We start from the raw sequence: 20,687 nt of genomic DNA, 5'->3' as shown, positions 1-20,687 counted from the left end.
TGTATTAAACGGCAAATTAACATTTATATTTCTTACAATAAAAACGAAAGACATATGTTACAGACATATGAAAGACAACATTTCATTGATTAGTTTTGGATAGATTATAATTTTTTACTGTAAAATATCTGCCACCTCAAATAAGCTTTTGTTTGCCAAGGATTTTTCAAATCCTTAACTTTGAAATATGTATGATAAAATGTATACTTTAGTTTTTACAAAGAAAGATTACACTTGAATTGTTGTTGTAATTGTAACCTTTTTAATAAAAAAAATACAAGGTAGATGTAAACAAACTAATAAAAGGTAAATATAAGCCTTTTCTTTAAAATCATTTTTTATTGTGTTTTATTAGTGACAAATTTGGGGAGAGGATAAATATTCCAAAACTGAAAATACAGTATGAGATTTAACTGCACAATTACTAGACATGTTTTCCTTTTCATATTATAGGCCAATTTGCAAGCACAATTTGTGGAAAAATAAAAAAAAACATGAGATGCTTCCAACTGTTGCTCTTGCATTCTTTCTTGTGACACACCTGAATGAATGCCTCATTAAGTATGCGGGCCCCATTGTCTCCAGGTGCGAACCACTAAATATGCATGATCGTTGACGCCCACTCCACATATTGCCTTTCCAGACAGAAAGTGTTTTGCAAAATTTAAATCAATGTATTGTGTTATGTGAATGATTAGGCAGGATAATTTTCACATCATTTTGAAGAAAAAACTCTAGGTGATGACATCCATTAGTCAAAAGTCTGATGACATCCATTAGTCAAAAGTCTTATTGACACATATTTAGAATGTGTTTTATGGCCTTATTTCAGAAACTTTAGTTTTTAGTTTTTTCAATAACCATGCATAAACATTATTCTCTCAAAAATACAAACATGTACATGCATGGTGCTCACATATGATGGTAGCCCTGTTTGTGCTATATAGAGTGAATTTACACCTTTGCCATTAATATGTTTATAAGCAACTGAAAAAAGCACAAATGTCAGGGCATGTCAGAACATCTCAAGGACCCCAAAAACACCTTAGACCCCAGAGGGTTAACACCATCTGGTGAGAGTAGGGAGAGAAAGCGTAGAACCATGGTGTAACCACTAGATGGCATGTACAGCTCTCTATGGAGAGGCATGTGAATTCCCCAGCTGTTTGTGGACACATTTACTTCATTTTTTTTTTTTTTTACAGAATTTGTAACAAAAAATGCAATTCATTCAATTATAACACTTTATGTACCCCTTACCCCTCACCCCCAATTTTGGCAAGGGCTGCATACATGACATACCCAAAATAAAAAGGTTGCTGCTCATAAGTCATTCTGAATAGACACATAACACACATATATTTAGAAAGCCAACCCTTGAGAGTTTACAGTTCAAGACTCAAAATTAACCAGACTGTTATTAATATTGAGATATATAAGCTCAAACATAAAAACAAAAACAACAAATATTAAGAATATATTTATTAAATGTATAAAAATATTATTTTAATTTAGGATAGCAACTTATAACCACAACTAAAGTGTAGCCACAACTGTGGTCATGCTTCATTTCAATTCTGAGGATATCATCTCTAAAATTATGCATTTTATGAAGCCTATTGTGAGACCATGTCAGGGGAGAATTTGGAGAATTCTCAGAGAAGGCAAACAAGTTTCTCACCAAATAGTTTATTGCCCTGTAAACACCTATTTACTGTCTCTGACTAATGTCTGGCGAGGAGAACTGGCACATTCATGTTCTTTTCATTTAAATCGACCAAGCTTTCACACCTGTGATGGTCTTCATCATTCTTTTATCCTTATTCTTTTGTTTGAATGCAGCCATTATAGCCTTTCTTCTTAGCATAATGCTTAGCCATTGACACATAATGTGTAACCCCCATAGACGGATAATCCACCTATTAATTTAAGCCTTGTTAGAAAACAAAAGACTAAAAAATATTCTTGGAACTTTTAATTGCGAATTATTTAAAAAAAATGATTGTATGGAATAGACAGCTCCTGCAGCAGGTGCATTAGCACAACAGTTAGCCTCAAGCTACATAACACAATTTAATTTATTAATATTACACTTTTATTTAAAGCTCACTTTAAAACACCATCGAGTGTTTGTATCATATTCCGGTCGCGGTTTAGAATTGTTTCAAGTCAGAAAACGATTTTGAAATATGTTATTTTTAGCATTTTATATGAAGCTATGGGCTATGCTTATCCTTACCTTTATTTTTTATTCATATAAAAATACCCCAAATCGCACGAAAATAACACACAAAACACACATACTTAAATCGTGCATTTATTAGAACTTGTTTCGGTGAAGAAATGTCACGTTCGCTTTGTTTATCACGAATGTGCAGAATCAGGAAGTATACACAGGACGCGTCATGCACATAGGTCATGCAGAAGAGGTCACGTTGAACCACCTGAGATTATTGACAGCTGGACAGCCGAATCATATCTCCGAGGTCAGCTCTGAAGCAAACCAGGAAGGGGAGACACACAACAAGGTCCGTGCGCTGTTTGAGCTCTTCAGATGGTATAATTCAGTGGAAATGAATAGGAATTGTATTCTGCATTGGCGAAATATTTTACTAACATATGATAATTGATCAATATTTCTCCAAATATGCGCACCATTGTAATAATTGCCCTGGCGGATTCTGTTTATTATATGTATTTGAGCACAAATAAACCGGAGAACACGAGAATGGATGTTGTGTGAGTGATTAATTCTATTCAAAATAACGAACGTTACAGATTAATTATTTTGCACTCCTGTCATAAATTAAGAAATGAATGTCACTGCAAACCAGTTTAATCATAAACAGTGGTCAAATATCGAAGCTGTAGTCTTAAACCTTCCTTATGATGCTGATTTTGTCCAGATCAAGTAAGAGTGTGATGTTTTAAAAGAGTAATGCATTTTGAACAACTATGATGTTGGATCACCAGTGATCCCCTGCCAGGCAAGGGGTTATGTAAAATAATATTGAAAAAAAAAAATATATATATATATATTTTTACATTTTTGGTCAATTTCCCATTCATTTCCTATGGGGGTCATTTTTGACTGAAGACCACAAGTGTGACTATTTTTTTTACGACCCCTTAGCATGCTCAGATCATGACCTTAACCCTTTAAGGTACGCACCATGAAAAAAGCAAAGGAAAAATTATTTCTTTGCATTTTTTATTCAATTATGATAACAATAACAACAATCTTTTTTTTTTTTTTTTTTAGACCCTACAGTATTTTAGATACAGCCCTCTACCAAACGGTTGAGATGTCTGTTCATGGTAAAAAAAAACAACATTCAGAACAAGTCATATTAAGTGACCAATAAAAAATCTGATGGCTGCTATTGATGGCTCCAAACACATCAAGTGTGTGTGTGTGTGTGTGTGTGTGTGTGTGTGTGTGTGTGCGAGTGTGTGTATGTGTGTGTGTGTGTGTGTGTGTGTGTGTGTGTTTGTGTGTGTGTGTGTGAGTGAGTGAGAGTGAGTGAGTGTGTGTGTGTGTGAGTGAGTGAGTGAGTGAGTGAGTGAATATGTGTGTGTGTGTGTGTGTGTGTGTGTGTGTGTGTGTGTGTGTGCGCTGGTGCAAAACTTCACCCAAGATTTGATTAGAATTTTTTTTTTTTTTTTTTATGTCAGTGGGAGAAAAAGAAAACCTCCACTAAGCTTTACAGACACTGTCATGAATATGGTCAGACTACTTTAAACCACTGTGCAGTAAGGTCTTCTTTGTAGAGTTTTAAAGACGACTTGAACAAATACAACAAATATTTTTGGTGGTCATGCAACAGCACAAATTGGTTTTGACCTGTTGTGCAACTGCACTAATGATTTTGGTCAAGGGTGCAACAGCAGCGGTGCAACAGCACTTATTTTGCCTTTGGCAATTCATTTCTGATGGTATGCTGCAAAGCATTCCTGCTTTGCATTCATACACAGGAATACATGACATTTCTGGCATTTCCATCTCGACACTCCCTTTGGACAGAGGTTGCATCGCCCCCGCTTGTTGGAGTATAGTGGTAAATGTCCGAAGTTGTCATATTGTACATCTGGTTGTGGGTGGGAGGGTCTTGGGGTATTGGACTTTTTGTTTGATGACATCTGTGGTGGAAAGGATGATGAAGGTCGGCCAACTTTGGATGCTGGCTTGTTGACTTGAGCCAAAGTGTGTGCGACTGCCAGACGGAACTTTTTGAGAGGCAGCAGTGCTTCTTTCAGGAGGCTGCAGTCCCGCTTGTAGACAAGCCAGGCATTTGAGATGCAGAGGTCTAGGATGTATCCAAACAGGGGAAGGTACCATCGCCTGGATTTTGCCGGGGTCTTATACATGTGTACCAGCATGTCAGACAGATCAATGCCTCCCATATGCTGATTGTAGGCAGGGATGAGTGATGGGCACGGGACAGTGACCTTTGCTTTGGCCTCTTTGCTCCACCGTTTGACAGAGGAAAGAGGTGTGATCCCACAGGCACTGCTAAGAAGGCTCACACATTTATTATCGAACCATTTCACTGCGAGCAGCCCTTCAGCAGACATGAAGTCAAAAGCTCCACGTCCTTCCTTCATCAGCTCTTTGTCCGTCTTTAAGGTTGCTCCACCCATGCGGTTTGGTCGGACAGTGCCAATGCACCTGATGCCCAGGTTCTCTTGCAGGTTCTGGACCAAGTCAAAACTGGTGAAGAAGTTGTCACAGAAGACGACTGAAAGTCTTGGCAGTGTGATGGTTTTGCAGAGTGTTGTAACAAGTTTGGCCCCTAGAAGCAGTGCCTCCTCCTGCTCAGTTAGGGCAACGTTGAAGAAAGTGGACGCCCCCTGATAGAGCAGAAAGTCATGAATGATGCCAGATGAGCTGGCCCGGCAGAACAATTTAAAGCCCCACTTGTCTGGCTTGTTGGCAATATACTGGCGGAGAGAGCCAGCCCTTGTGCCTTTATACGCCACCATGACCTCATCCACACTGTGCTGGTAAGTGGATGAGATCAGAAGACACTGCTGGCGAAGCATGTCGAAAAGGGGGCGGATTTTGTAGAACCTGTCTGGACTGCCATTGCACTGCTGATTATCATTAAAATGAAGGTACCGGCGTAACAGCTTGAATCTTCTCCTTGGCATAATATCGGCTATCACACTGAATCTTGACTCAATGCACCAGTAGTCATCGATGGCTGGGAAACTGAAAACACCCATGAAGAGAAGCACTGCCAGGAATTTCTCAATCTCTTCAGGACTGGTTCTGATTGGATCTCCCAGCTCCTGGGCAGCGTAGAGATTGGTTTGCTCAGAGATATGTGTAATCATCTCATCTGTGAAGAGCATTTTAAAATACTGAAATGGTGTCTTTACAGCATCAGGGAGGTTAAAACTTGAGTCTGGAACCTGGAATGTCTCAATGTCTTCATGCCTCCACAATCGTCTTCTGCCTTCCTTTCCATCTGGGGGGGATGGTTCAGGTGTGTCCTGTAGCTCTGCCAAAGAAACCGTTTTCAGGGAGTTTTTCCCCATTCTCCTCTTCTTTTTGGACGGTGGTTTAGAGGATGAACTTGTTGAGGCAACCTCCTCCTCATCCATTGAATCAAAAGAAGTGTCCCCACTCTCTTCTGCTGGTGTGGGCAGATAATCTGGATCATCAGGGTCATCATCACTCAGATCCACATCTGAGTCCTCAGGATTTTCTGGCACAAGGGCCAGAAAAGTGCGAGGTCTTGAACCGTAAAATGTTTTGGCGTCCATCTATTATGTCTAAAACATAAAGAAAACAATTTGTATTACAAACCATGTACTCTTACAATGCTAGTCATATAGTAATACACAAACATAGTTCTAAAATCTAATCTATTTTTTTCTTACAAACAAAAATGGGTAAAGCACACTTACATTCTCATTTTAAATTATTTAAACATCAGAGTATTATTTAAATTATTTGTTTGTAACTTTAGGATATGGTTTGAATTGTTAACATTAGTAAATGTATCTAATAACTAACATAAAGTTACCATAAGCAATACTTTTGTTACTGTATTCATTAATCTTTGCTTATCTTAGTTTGTAAAAACACATCTGTTCATTGTTTGGTAATGTTACTTCACAGTGCATTAACTATGTTAACAAATACTGTGCAACTTTTGATTTCAATAATGTAGGCTATAGCCTAAATGTTGAAATTAACAATGTTGTAGAAGTGCAGTTTACTAATAGTAAATGTTAACTAATGTAGTTAAATAGTTTAATAAATAGAACATTATTGTAAAGTGTTACAGATTTTTTTTATACACCAATTCAGACGTCTCGTGAGTTCAGTGTAGGACAGGTCAGTTGTTTAAACCATTCATTATATTGAATCGGTTCAAAGGAATCATTAGTTCGCGAATCGGACGTGTAGACTACGGCACGCATTCATTGTGCAGCCGTTTAGGATATCGCACAAGATTTGTCTACACAGACGGTGAAGGTGAGCGCACGCGCGGCCGGGGCTCTCTCGCTCTCTCTCTTTTTGCGCGCCCTGTTAAACTGACAGGACTTAAAAACACACTCTATGATGGTTAAACTGTGCAATTAATCCGTGAATCACATGCCTCAAGGGCAGCTGGCTCGTGGGGTTAATGAATCACAGATCAACTATGACAGCCATTGCACATCCTGCGATGTGACTATCGTGGATTCGTACATCGCGATATCGATGCTTAAATGACACATCGTGCAGCCCTAATATACAGTACAGAAATGGTGAAAAAATTATATTGATCAAATATTTTTCATCAAATATGTAATTGAATTATATTAAATTAATAATTTTAACAACACTAACCCTTTTGTTTATTGTAAATAGCTACTTTTACCAACATTAGCTAATTTTACCAACATTAGCTAATTTTACCAACATTAGCTAGCTTCTCTACCATAAAATGACATCTCAACCGTTTGGTAGAGCATGTTTTGAAAAAATTATTTGACCCTTATAAGACTTTTTTTTTTTTAATTAAGTTACATAATTCTGTTTAACAACTCCTCTGAAACAATAATATGTCAACAAAATAGTCTTACCTTTAAAAGTCCCGCCGATATGCGTCATCAAAGGGGGAGTAAATTTTCGCTGTGTCACGTGCTGTTTGATGGAACACTGAAAAGGCATGCTGCTCACAGACACAGTGCCATCTAGTGGATTTTTTTAACATTTCACAACTACACCAAACGATAGAGATGGCTCATTCAGGTTGAGTTAAGCTTGATGCATTTTTCAATTAAATATAGTGACTTAAAGTGTGGTCTACCAAACGGTTGAGTAGTACCTTAAAGGGTTAATTCTTTTTTTATGTGTTCACATACCCAATGCCATAAAAGTCAAAAAGTTTCGTAACATTCCGATGAAGCTGTGATTTTTAAAAATTCAAAACAGATTTTTTGTAATCAAAATTATTGGTGTGTATGTGTATAAAAGTCTGTTTGTATGTGTGTGTGTAGGTGGGTGTGTCTTTTTTGCACTCTTGATGTTGTAGAGTGTCACCCCTTTACAGCGGTGTACTTTTTTTTAAGATTGTGGCCGATTTGTAGATTGTACACACAAAAATTCGGAGATTTTTTTTTTTGTCAAATTCCCATTCATTTCCTATAGGTCGGTCATTTTTGACCGAAGGCCTGTAGTGTGACTATTTTTTTTTACGCCCACTTAGCATGCTCGGATCATGACCCCAATTTTTTTTGTATTCACATACCTAATGCCACAAAAGTCTGTGATTTTTAGAAATTCAAAACAGAAAATTTTTCGGTCAGAAATGACCGAGGACCGTCTGAGGGATAATCTGACCAGACATGGACTCAGCGAGCGGCAATCCTTTGTAACGAATGGGCTAGAATCATGATTCTGTCTCTTTCTGCAAACAATGCACATTCATTCTTGCTTTCACACTCTGAACTCAGATATGTAAATCAAGACTCCCGACAATCTAAATTACCGCCATGGCTCCGACATGGCTGGGTTTAGATTGCTTTCTGACACTGCTACAACCCTATGAGCCTCTCCAGAGGCCATTATACCTTCTCCTCTGCTTACTTTGCGAGCTTCAAAAGAATTCCAAACCCCCTCTCTCTCAGCCAGAGAGATAATGGTACTTTCTATGTGACAATCCAAATGCACCACACACACACCCACACATACACGAACTTTGGACATTAAACTTAGAATATAAGCATGTCATATGTATATCATATACTCCTGTGTGTTTCCCAGTTTATATTTGCTTTGTTTAACCCTCTGGGTTCTGAGGTGTTTTCTGGGCCTGGAGGTGTTCTGACATGCTCTGACATTTGTGCTTATTTCTGTTACTTGTGACATTTTCATGGCTAAAGTCTGATTACACTGTATTCAGCACAAACTCTGCTACAATAATATATCAGCAGCATATGTGTTAAAGTTTGTTGTTTTGAGATAATGACATTTATGCGTGGTTTGTGAAAATACAAAAAAAAAATTCTCACTTAAATAAGGTCATGAAACCCATACTGATTATTTCTTCACAAGACTTTTGAAAATTGTATGACGTAGCCTAGAATATTTGCTCTAAAACTATGTGAAAATCACCCTGACTGCTCATTCAGATAAGACAATATATTGATTTAAATTAAATTTTACGACGTGTTTTGTGTGAAAAAGCTTTATGCGGGAGCTCATTAATATGTACGATTTTCACACCTGAGAAAGACAAAGAGCCTCCCCTAACGGCCCTATTAGGAGCTATCAGGCCCTATCATTCTGAGCAACCTTGCACAAAGAATGAGGAGATTTAAAAAAGAATGGCTTTTAGATTTTTTGGATTTATTTACAACACAACATAATCCAAAGATACAAAACAAATGACAAAAAAGCACTCATTGAAAACAATTATCCAAAGACAGAGACCTTTGTGCCATTCCTAAAAACATTGTACATACCTTTCATTTCCAAGGTGTTTGATTTTCACTTTACCATGTTCATGTACAGAGACTCATGTGAATGTTGAAGTCAGCAAGAGTGGCATCTGGGCCCTGAAAGAAAAAAAAAAAAGTGAACATACTGATATCAAGAGAAACTATTGGCCTGCACGATTTTGGGAATAAATTTGAGATTTTTCTGGTTAAAATTGCTCTTTAAAATTCACAGAATACACACATACACACACACATAAATGTTTCCAACAATATATAATATAATGAACACCAGGTTTGTTGTGCCTTGTAGGCATTGGCTATGCGCAGTGCTGCATAAAATAATAATAACAATAACCATAGCAGCCTATAAATCTTCCAAAATATTTCAGTAACAACTAAGCTAGAGAAAAATATATTGATTGTCATGTTACTTCAAATGTTTCCATTCGTTATGATGATATGAAATGAGATAATAGTAAAAACATGACGCCGTTTGGTGCTTTTCAAACGCGATCGCGATCCAAAATATGATGCATTCAAACGCGATCGCGCTCAAATATAAAACACGTACACGATGGCGTTCAGCGACTATTGCCGTTTGTGCAAGACAAACATGAGGGTAGAAGGTATTTCGCGTCTGCTGCCATGTTGGATATAAACGCTGCCATAGATATAAACAAACTGCTTCGGTGTGTCGCATAGACGTCGTCATCATCTTGCTGCTCCCTCCCCGTTCTGTGATTGGTCCCCTCGCTGAGGCGAAAATCTGGTCCATGGAATCCAGGCTGACTAGCAGCGTGAATAAAATCACGCTGCGCGCAAGGCAGCATGGGTAAACCCAGGCTAGCAATAACCAATAAAATGGCTAAAGTGAAAGGAGTCTCTTCATATAAAGGTGTTGATTACATTATTACTCCAGTAGGTGGCAAAAATCAACTGTTCTTTTCATTGAATTATTTATTCAAGAAGACTCGAGAGAGTCGTTCAAAATGGTGAATCATTCATTCATTAAACAAGTATTTGAGACACTGAATTAATTAGTGTTTGAATTAATTATTCAAACAAATTTTTAAAAAAATAGACTATTAGACTAAACATTTTGAGTAGTTGTCTGATGTATGTAATCGTGATCTCCATTTTAAACAAAACAAAAATGATTTTAAGCCACATAGATTCCTGAATTAGGGACCGTTCACATATCGCGTCTAAAAATGCATGGAAAAGCATGGCCGTGCCGCTTTCTCCTTTCCACAAGCAATTGCGCTCCCGTGTCGTTGCTATGCAACCATGAACTGCGCTCTCCATGATGACGACAAGGAAGTATCAGCAATGGATTAATTGATTTATAGCCCTTGCATTAGCTTTACTAGGCTACTAGATATATTTATGGAGATGAGAAATAAAAATCCACCCTGTTCAGCTATGATCAGCTGTTCGGCCGAGCTTTTGATGTTACAGAAAGGTCGGTTGCTTTTTGTCACATGACCTGCGCACCGCTTGCGGCATTCTGAAAAGTTGAGATGTTTTTATCTCGCCGCGCCTGCAAAAACGAGCACCACGCACCGCATGCTCGTTGCTTCTATTATGAATGTGCTTGCCGCGCGCCTACATTTGTAATAACGAATTTGCAACTGTCCCAAAGTCAGGAATCGATAAGAGGAATCATAATGCGTGCATCTTATCGAATACCCGGTTTTTGGAAATTTGTTACCGGTTCTAAAATGGAACCGGTTCTCGATACCCAACCCTATTAATTAAACAGGAGAGTCTTGTATCACCCTGAAGAGGTTTCTTTTTCTTTCGTCCGGCGGCTGTCCTCTACTATTTAGCTTTTTGGGGGAATCTCTGGGTTTGGGCTAAATTCCGAGCGCAGAGCCCTCCCCCCGGACAGCACACCAAATACGCATAAAGCTTTACTTCCTCTAATTATATGTAAGTGTGAACTCGTGAAATTACATTTTATTAATAAAGTTCGGGAAGAGCACATTCAGATAATTAACACTAACACAAGTGGAGAGCATTCAGTCAATCAATGATAAGAGGTATATATATATACTATATATATATATATATATATATATATATATATATATATATATATATATATATACAGCAGTCTTACTTCTGTTCGTTGACAGTTTACACTTCTAATTCTAACCACTTCTATACACAGGGTAAGTACTCTGGGTTCAGGACGAGTTCCAAGCTCTAAGTCCTCCCCACGGACAGCACACCAAATACGCATAAAGCTTTACTTCCTCTAATTATATGTAAGTGTGAACTCGTGAAACATTGTTTAGATCCAGACAGGGGTGCAACATATTGAGGTTCAGACCTCGCCATCTTTAGTGGCTAGAGGTAGAGTGGTTGATTCTCCTCTAAAAAGAGAAGATCCTTTGATGAGGAATTTCCTCTGGGGGATCTACAGGTAGCACTCCAATTCATACAGACTCGAGCACCCTCACCACGACCATCTTCCCCTGAGGATTTCTTGTTAATTTTTTGAGAACCCTGCCTATGGGGGAATCACCTCACATCCATGCTGGAGCACCTCAACGGACACATAAAAAAAAAAAAAACATGAATTTTGTTCCGTTACTCCCACCTGCCCAATTTCAAGTGGACAATGATGGAATTCACTGGAGGTCAATGATTGCCAAAGCTATTCTGACACATTGGATGGCTCATTTAAACTGCCAACCAGCAACAGTCCAATAAAGGGCTCACACAAACTGATAATTAATCTTTCAAAATCGTTTGTACTTACTGAGGAATAAAATTCTGTTTTATTGAAATGTCTCTCCTTTATTCCTAACCATCTTAGGACCTAAGTCTCAAAGAAAGAGTTATTGAAAAACATACAGTGCTACCACCATAGACTTAACACTAGAAACATTTTTTGAAGGTACACATGTTGAAGGTATTTTTTTAAGACTTCCCATAATGCTTTTCATTTTGCCATTGACATTGACTGTTTTTACCAATATAGAACCCAAGTATGCATAGAAGCTGTCAAAAAGTATATGAGCAAATTCCCAGACCAAAATAGCAATGAGCGAGTACACCATGAATGCATTTTCCATCTGTGTTTTTGTCTTATCCTGAATAAATACGGTACACCTGTAATAAGTGTTTATATGGGGACTACTTTAGACTGGTTGGGTCGCACAGCTGTGGAGTAGCCCAGTACTTGCGTGACTCGCCACTGACATAAACACAGACAAGGAGCTCTGGCTATAATGTTCTTTTGCAAGATGCATTATTCTATTAATAAACACGTTTATTAACCACTAGAGCGCCAAAAATTATGGACTGCAGCTTTAAATATAGAAATTATTTTACATCAATCGAATGTAGATATAGTTATTTCACCCTGCTTTCTTTTTGCATGTTAACATGTGAACTGCACATTTCAGACAACACAGAGTTGAAGAAACTTGAATGAGCCATGCTTATTCGACTTGACAAAATGGACCAAAAGCTGTCAGCCATTGAAAGTCTTTTAAGAAGTATTGGCCAGCCAACAATTGACATCTCTGAGTATCTGCTCAATCCTTGCCGTAGCACGCAAGAATTGGATAATTTGTGCTCTAAGATGACAGACAGTGAATACAGGAAAAAAACTGTAAGTACATTTAACAGCAGATTATAATTGTGGGGTTTTTATCACCTGAAATTGCAAAGTTGACAGCCTATTCATTTCATCATCAATCTAAAGTCAACCAAAAAAAAGAAAAAAGAAAAGAAACATGGCTCAATTTAAACTGTTGTACAATAATTTTTTGCGCATATGAAGGACTCCGTTTTACATGGATGTTGGGGCACGAGTTAATTTGAAGCCCCATTTACTTTAATAATAGTTTAAAAACTAAATGTTGCAGCACAAAATTAATAGTTTAGAAACTAAAAGTTGCAGCACAAAGTTAAAAACAATTGGATTCATGCTGAAGGAGAGAGGTTTCCAGCTTCAGTTTTGCTTTAAATAAATGTGACCTGATCCAAAATGACCTAAATTTCAAAATTGAGATTTTGGTATTAATGGAAAGAAAGAGGAGACCATAAGCTTTCAAATGATATCCTAGTCAAAGTCATACCTTGAATGGTTGTAAAGATATACACATTTGAATGATGTCGTCTGCCCTCTTTTTTCAATTGAAAACCTGAGAAAATCGCTTTTAAAGTTTTTGCCCGTTTTTTGTTGATATCTTTCAAAATCCATTGCATTTAAAGAGATAAACTATTTATTTTACAACTTAATTTTGACCAAAGACATTAATATATATAAATGCTATTAAACCAGGCTGAAGCTCAAATTATTTTAAAGTTTTTATTTGAATAAATAATTTAAAAGGCACTTCTACAAAAAATTACTAAAATCAGAAAGATTGAACAGAGGTGCTACATTTTTGCTTGAGAGAGAGGGTGTTTTGTGTGTGCGTGTGTGTGTGTGCGTGTGTGTGCATGTGTCTGTGTGTGTATGAGAGAGAGAGAGAAAGTGTGAGAGGCAGAGAGACAAGGAAACAGATATAACAAATAACGTTAGCCTATGTAATCATATCTTTGTGTAGGCTAGTTGACAATAACAGAGTAACAAATTCATAACGGAGATACCAACAGTTAAATATTGGGGTAAAATAAATCAAACACATTGTAATGGATTCTCCTTGCAGATAAATACACTCACACAATAAATGCACTCACTCACATCCATACACAATAAATACACTCACTCAGATTCAAATTGGACATTAAATTCACATTTCAGCTCTTTTCTTCTTAGCTGGGCAGGGAGAGGGACAACTTACTTTCTCAACTGGCGGTTTTGGGCATGTAATGTCCTTTGTATTTTCTGTGCAAAACTCACGGATATTTTGGAAAAGATAAGTCTTTCTTTTCAAATCCAGGCCAGGGGGCTTGATGACAGGGGGTTTCTGGATTGGTGGTGTGTCCTCTTGGAGCAAGCATATCCTTTGTTCCTCAGAGGTGGCAAAGACCTTGTAAAATACCCAGCCAGGATGGTCACTGCTCATTATGAAAAACACAGAAGATTGGGGAAAACTAGTTGTAAAAGATCCATTCACTATTATATGCAGATACCCATGTAACACAGAAGCACACACCCACACACACAGCACTTGGGCATAATAGACATATGCCATTAGTATTATAGTACCATAAATTACATACCGATAATGCTGGTGTCGGGTTATTCCCAGGAGATGTCGGAAGAATGGCTTCAGGAATGACTGCCAATCACGCTGCTTCACTATGACTTCTGTCATGAGGTGACAAAATTCCAACCTTCAAGGCGGAACTAATGTTCGCCACGATTGCGTCCCGCCGGACCAATAACAGCGGAACACCAGGCTAGTTCCGGGGTAGCGCGAAATCCCCGCAAATGGGGCGAGTAGCCAAAATCGCTGGCAGCTGTGCACGAGGAGATTGAAGCCCTGCAATTGGGACACGTTGCCATTAGGGGAGGATAAAAGGAAGTAGTTTTTGGGACTATGGCAGGCAGAGGAAGCGCGAGCGGCGGAGAAGAGGAAGCGGGCTGGCAAACGGGCACGACATTGTGAGTTTGGGAGAAAGAGCACATTGACTTAATTGGAAGGAGGAAATCGCTGGGCAGTAAGATCGTTTGTGAGAGACTGTGAGTAGTCCAATTGATCTCCTTCTTCTCTCTCTCGTCCATGGGACTCCCTGATGTGAATGCCAGGTCAGAAAATGTCAGAAAGGTCTTAATGTGTTAAGTGTGAACTTAAACCCGCTGTATGTCCATTACTTACCTGAGTCTTCTATCATGTTCTAAGACGTAAGAAGAGGCTAACACTGTTGTACTTCACAGATATTTGAGTGTACTATCTGATAGCCCATTGTTAAGAGGGACACGTAGGTGAATACTCAACTGACTGCTTTGCAGTAAAATCCTTTAGCCGTAAGTTCTCTGTCTGTCATTACTGAAGAGGAGGATTACGTGCTTGTATATTCACCTGTTTGCTTTGCAGCAACTTCTCCCTGTCGTAAGCTCTGTGTCTGCCAGCCCTTCAAGAGGAGTTCATACCTGAATACTCACCTGACTGCTTTGCAGTGAAGATCCTCCAGCCGTAAGTTCTCTGTCTGTCATTACTGAAGAGGAGGATTACGTGCTTGTATATTCACCTGTCTGCTTTGCAGCAACTTCTCCCTGTCGTAAGCTCTGTGTCTGCCAGCCCTTCAAGAGGAGTTCGTACCTGAATACTCACCTGACGGCTTCGCAGTGAAGATTCTCCAGCAGGAAGCCCTTCAGCCGTAAGTTCTCTGTCTGTCGCCTGTAAAAGAGGAGGATTACGTGCCTGTACACTTACCTGTCTGCTTTGCAGTGAAGCCCTTCAGCCGTAAGTTCTCTGCCTGCCACCTGTAAAAGAGTAGGATTACGTGCCTGTATACTCACCTGTCAGCTTTGCAGTGAAGCCCTTCAGCCGAGAGGAGGATTACGTACCTGTACACTCACCTGGCCGCTCTAAAGTGAAGCTCTCCAGCCGTAAGTTCTCTGCCTGTCATCTGCAGAAGAAGGGAGTACGTCACCCGAAATACGCACCTGAGCGGTCCTGCAGCAGCCTCCTCCCAGTCGTGAGTCCCGACTCGTCCCTCCCTTCGGAAGACAGCGAAGCTACTTACCAGAGCACCCCCCTCTTCATTGTACTCTGTGGGCCTCCGGCGGGTCCGCAGGACGGAACGACCCTGCCCAGAAGACTCACCATTTTAGATCCCTTTATCCATTTTTATACTTAATAAAATACTGTGTTACTTGAAGTCTGTTGTCTGTCATCCTCGCCTGTCTTCTGTCCGACTCCCCAAGGGTGGTACGGGTCTTAGGGGTGGGTGCAGCCCGATTGGCCCGCCCCGACCTGTGACACTTCCCCATCTTCCCGTCCAACCAGTTGCGGGATGTTAACTCCAGTCATTGTGCTGCTTTGAACAACATCAACAATATCGTCCAGACATGATACCATCTTTCGGTGATAGCTTTGTTTTACCAAGCCAAATGCCCAATCTGGTGCAAACTTTGTATGGCCCACAATGAGAAAGTTCAATGAAATTGTTTCATGCAATCCATGAAGAACTCTCCATAGCAGGTACTGTAGCACAGTATTGTTCTTATTCTGGCCTACACAATTGTCACAATGTAGCTGGACATGCTTTTCACCCATGCCATATTGAGTGAAGAAATGATCAAGGAATGACACCACAGCAATTGTCCCTTTGGTGATGCATACACTCTCATCGATAAGGTAGTTAAACTGTCTTGGAATAGCCTCACAGTTAATGCCAAACAAGCCACATTTTCGAGAGGTCAAGAAGTACATAGGACCGGGCATGAATGCCATGGTCTTTTACAGTATCCTTGGCTTTCTGAGCCATGTCTTGATACAGTGAGCATTCTAATATCACTTTCACGAGGTGGTCTTCCTGGTTTCTGCATCGCTCGGATTTCTCTGCTTCGGTTAGGTTGGCAGACTTGTAGATGGTCGAGTTGTTTTTTAGCATTCTCAACACAAGTCAGCCATTGGCTTCATCCGGACTATGTAGGGCACAAGGGTCTTCCACAGGCGCCGAAAGGTCACAATGTTGACCACCCGATGTTCTGATAAAACAAAGTTTGGGAAGAACTTCCTCAATTTGGTTTTGATGCACTATTAATGCACTTTAAAACTTTTCCATCAATTACAGTCTATCATTAACTGACAAGCCTTTCACTAAAGATCACTCAGCAAGCATAGGCTACATGTGCAAACTAATGAATAACATTCATTATCACATTGTTAAGTTATTTTTCAGCATAATAGGTTTATCAATTCAGCACTGAAATGCTCATTAATAAAGAATACCTACCTCCTGACCTAACTGTCTGTTCATAGGCACGAAAAACTGTGGCCATGGTGTAATGAGAGGGCAGCAACTTGATATCAAAACGTTTGTAGCTAGGGACTCGACCTGGAAGAACCAATCCGTGAAGCTCCGCGAAGTTGATGATGAATGATACCACACGACAGATGTCATCATGCATGAGCAGGCGCTTGTCTGATTTCTGACGGCCACCGGATGTTTTTACACGGGGGGTCAACCCATGTTCTTTGTAATGCTTCAGGGGCCTGTTTCAGAAAGGAGGTTAAGTGAAAACTCTGAGTATGTTAACCCTGAAATGAGGGAAACTCTGAGTTTTCTGTTTTAGAATGGGAGGTATGTTAAACCTGAGAAAGCAGAGTAAGTCAAGCCCGTTTCTGAAAGAGAGGTAACTTATACTCAGAGTCAGTTACCATGGTAACTTACTCTGTGAACCTAACCTGGTCGGGAGCAGGTTTTCTTCAGTAAACCCAGAGTTTCTTTTGGTCTCCTCCCCTTTTTTAAAGAGGAAGTGGTGTTTAAACACCTCATTCATTCTTTCAGTACATTTTTATTAATAAAATTAATCTTTTATTAATAAATAAAATATTGCTATTTTTACTGCAGTTTTTTTCTATTTTTTTTAATAAGATGAAGTCTATACAACTCCTTTACTGGCAACTGAAAATACAGTAGTAGATTAAAGTTACATAATGTAGTTCTAAACAAATTCTACAGAATTAAACTGTGGCATTTACTGGAAATCACTGAACTGTTCATCTGTGCAACAGAAGTTGATGGACCGTCCTCCTGCTGTTCTTCCACACTCTGGGGGCGGGGGGAGAGATAAGAATACCTGTTTATACTTAGATTTAAACTTTGATTCTATAGAATTATGTTTTTATATTTAATTTTCAGCTGCTGCCATGTTCTTTTAATACCTGCAGGATTGCACCTACATGAAAATTTAAATTAGGTTGAATAACATGTTCTTCCAGTTTAACCTCTGATATTAAGTTACTTGTATTACTACTACAAATGTCATCTTCAACAGTGTAATTAGATTAATGTAATAATGACTATCTTTAGAAAGTATTGGTCTACTTATTACTAATTACTAAATCCCATATCAACCTCAACCACTTGAACAATACAAGGAGAGACAAGAAACTGCACTTGGTGAGAAATATGAAGACCTCTTTTTGTCTGGCGCTGTTGCCATGGTGACTCATAATATCTGTGCTCCATTGATAATGGCTTTTTATAGTTGTGGTGCACGCGCTTAAGATGGAATGGCCTTGCATCCTTCCATCTTTGTGAGGCTTGCTGCTGCCTGAAAGTCCATGATGATGACGCCCTCTGGATTTCAGGGGAGTCAGACATCATAGCAGAGAGGCTCTCCATGTTTTTTTCTGTAAAGACAAATATTAATTTATAAGAACCATTTCTATGCAGACCATCAATATGTCAACATGATTTCATAATAAAGGCTAAATATCTTGCCGATGCTTTCATTGACTTTCCCACAGTCTAGGGCCAAATTGAGCATATTTTGAAACATGGATCAGGGTAAATTGTATCAATGTGAAAATTGAGATTGAATTCCATGGGGACAAAATGAAAAACTACTACAAAAAAAGTGGTTCAGTAATAGGATTCAGCCCATTGTGGACACAATTTGTGGCTTTGCTGATTTATAAGCAGTTGATGCGGGTACAATTGACCCTTCGCTAAGCCACGCCTGAAAACTGCCACAGGCCAATCGTGGTTTAGCAGTCCGTAAGCACGGGAGGTCTGGCAAGATTTCGAGTTTTGCCATATTTTGCCAGGAGTTTACATGAATGGCAATCTAGTCTCCAATGATACAGGTGTTCCAGGATTTGTGTGAACCCTGCTTTCAGATCTGCCTCAAAAAATGACCTAATAATAAATCAAATGTATTTGATCATATTTTACCAAATTCCACTTGAGGATCAAGACTGGCTGTAGGAAGCTTTTCAGTGAGCAGGTAGTTCTCAATCTGGTTGTGTGTAACTACAACAGCACAAAGAGGAATAAAACCAAGTTAGACCACCAATGCATCATTTTTTTGTTGAATCTACATTTCTATACATTTCAAATACGGGGGAAATTTCATGTAAAAAATAAATAACAACAGTACTTAGGTGAAATAAATGGAAATAATAGTACAGTTAACCTGTGGATGCAATACAATACAGTTATCAAATCAAATACTGCATAAACATATTTCACATGGTTCAACCTCATTATAATGGGCACTGACTGGATACAAGTACATGTTACTTAAGTCTACCAGCAACACAACTTGATTTCTTGACAATGATGTGTAACCAATTACTATTATACCAATTGTTATTATTATTACCAGTAGCTGAGGCTTTGGGCTGCTCTCCACACCCTCCCTTTTTGGGATTGGCGAAGGGGCAACTTGCCTCTGCTCCTCGGATTCTTTCGGGGGTTGAAGTGAAAATCATGATTAGGCCGTTAATTTTTTTTAACAAAAGATGCAATGGATATGAAAGAAAACTCTTACAGGTATAATACACTTATACCCTATATATTTTGCGGAAAAAAAAAAACATTTCAAGAAAGAATCCTTGATCAATGCTTTCAGTTTGGCTGGACCAAGGAGTTCAAAAGTAAACACCAACTCTACACCCATTTCATGACAATGTTTGACAATTGAGAGCAGGTAGATGCAATCACATACCGAATGAGTCTGAGGTACCTAGGCTTATATAATAGCCTTATATAATACTGTTTTCTGCAACAGAAACAACGCGATTATTATAGCCTAAATATTTCTTCAACCATTAAGGTACAATGGATAGTTGTTGTTTTTTATACATGGCAATACGTAGAATAGGACCCGATGTAGGCACTTTACTTCATGCCATCCGAAAATTCAACACCTAAAAAACACCTACTCTGGCTTCAGTCAGAACATGTCCTAAGCTCATTTCAAGAGCCATCCGTCTCCCCTCCATGTAATTGCCATCTTGATGGCTGGTGACAAGCGTAGTAGTCATCACAGAGACGGAGAGAGGGGCAGACTGAGATAAAAAGAGACAGACACTAAGATGGACAGAGGTGCAGACAGAGATAAGAGACACAGACATAAATGAGAGACAGACCGAAAGACAAACAGTGCACAAATACAGATAGGTTGGCGATTAAAAGGGCCGTTGGTTGTGGTGATCTACTAAGTACTTAAGTAAATCTCAGTACTTAAGTAAAAGTACAAATAACCAGAGACATATTTACTTTAGTAAAAGTAAAAGTACCACAATGAAAACCCTACTTAAGTAAAAAGTACCTGATTTTAAATGTACTTTAAGTATTAAAAGTAAAAGTACTTTCATAACAATTTATTCTCTTAATGTCTATATTCTAATAATTAGGGCTTTAACAATATGCAATATGAAACCGAAATCGCGACACTCGGATCCACGAACCTGTGTCGCGGTGTGAGTGTGAGAAGGCAGAATCGCGACACATCACCCCTTATTTGAAGTTAACATTATACAATACGTAGACATGGATAAATTCTTTAAAATTGGGCAATCCCAGCGTTATGGACGTGACAATTGCAGTAAAAACTTGAAATGTAAATTCTCAAATACCAATTGAAACTGTTTATATACTCCCTTAATAAAGAAGTCCAGACATTAGAAAAATACTAGTCTACAGACACATGTGTTTTATATTTTAATATGAGGGAAATATAAATCCATAACGGACGTGACAAAAAAAATCTTTAACTTTTAGGTGGCAAAATATTTTTTAGTAATTCTGTGAATTTCACTGTGCAAACCAAAAGTAATACCCACCGAATGAAGAACATATCACAGAACATATCATAT

At 38.8% G+C, this 20,687-nt stretch overlaps 2 protein-coding genes across 2 annotated transcripts in view; one reads left to right on the top strand and one right to left on the bottom strand.

The window, feature by feature from the left end:
• LOC307157378 (uncharacterized protein) overlaps positions 1-20,687 on the top strand; it is a 670,360-nt gene that overhangs the window by 325,806 nt on the left and 323,867 nt on the right. The window lies entirely within an intron of this gene.
• On the bottom strand, positions 3,925-5,769 carry LOC307157639 (piggyBac transposable element-derived protein 3-like; the record flags this gene model as incomplete). Its single annotated transcript, XM_079869566.1, has 1 exon — positions 3,925-5,769. The coding sequence occupies one exon, from the start codon at positions 5,767-5,769 to the stop codon at positions 3,925-3,927; it is 1,845 nt and encodes a 614-aa protein (XP_079725692.1).

The sequence above is a fragment of the Squalius cephalus genome (genome assembly GCF_949319135.1).
Source record: "Squalius cephalus genome assembly, chromosome: 4".
NCBI classification, from domain to species: domain Eukaryota; kingdom Metazoa; phylum Chordata; class Actinopteri; order Cypriniformes; family Leuciscidae; genus Squalius; species Squalius cephalus.
Note: the sequence above shows the minus strand (reverse complement) of the source record. Positions and strands in the feature narration are given on the sequence as shown.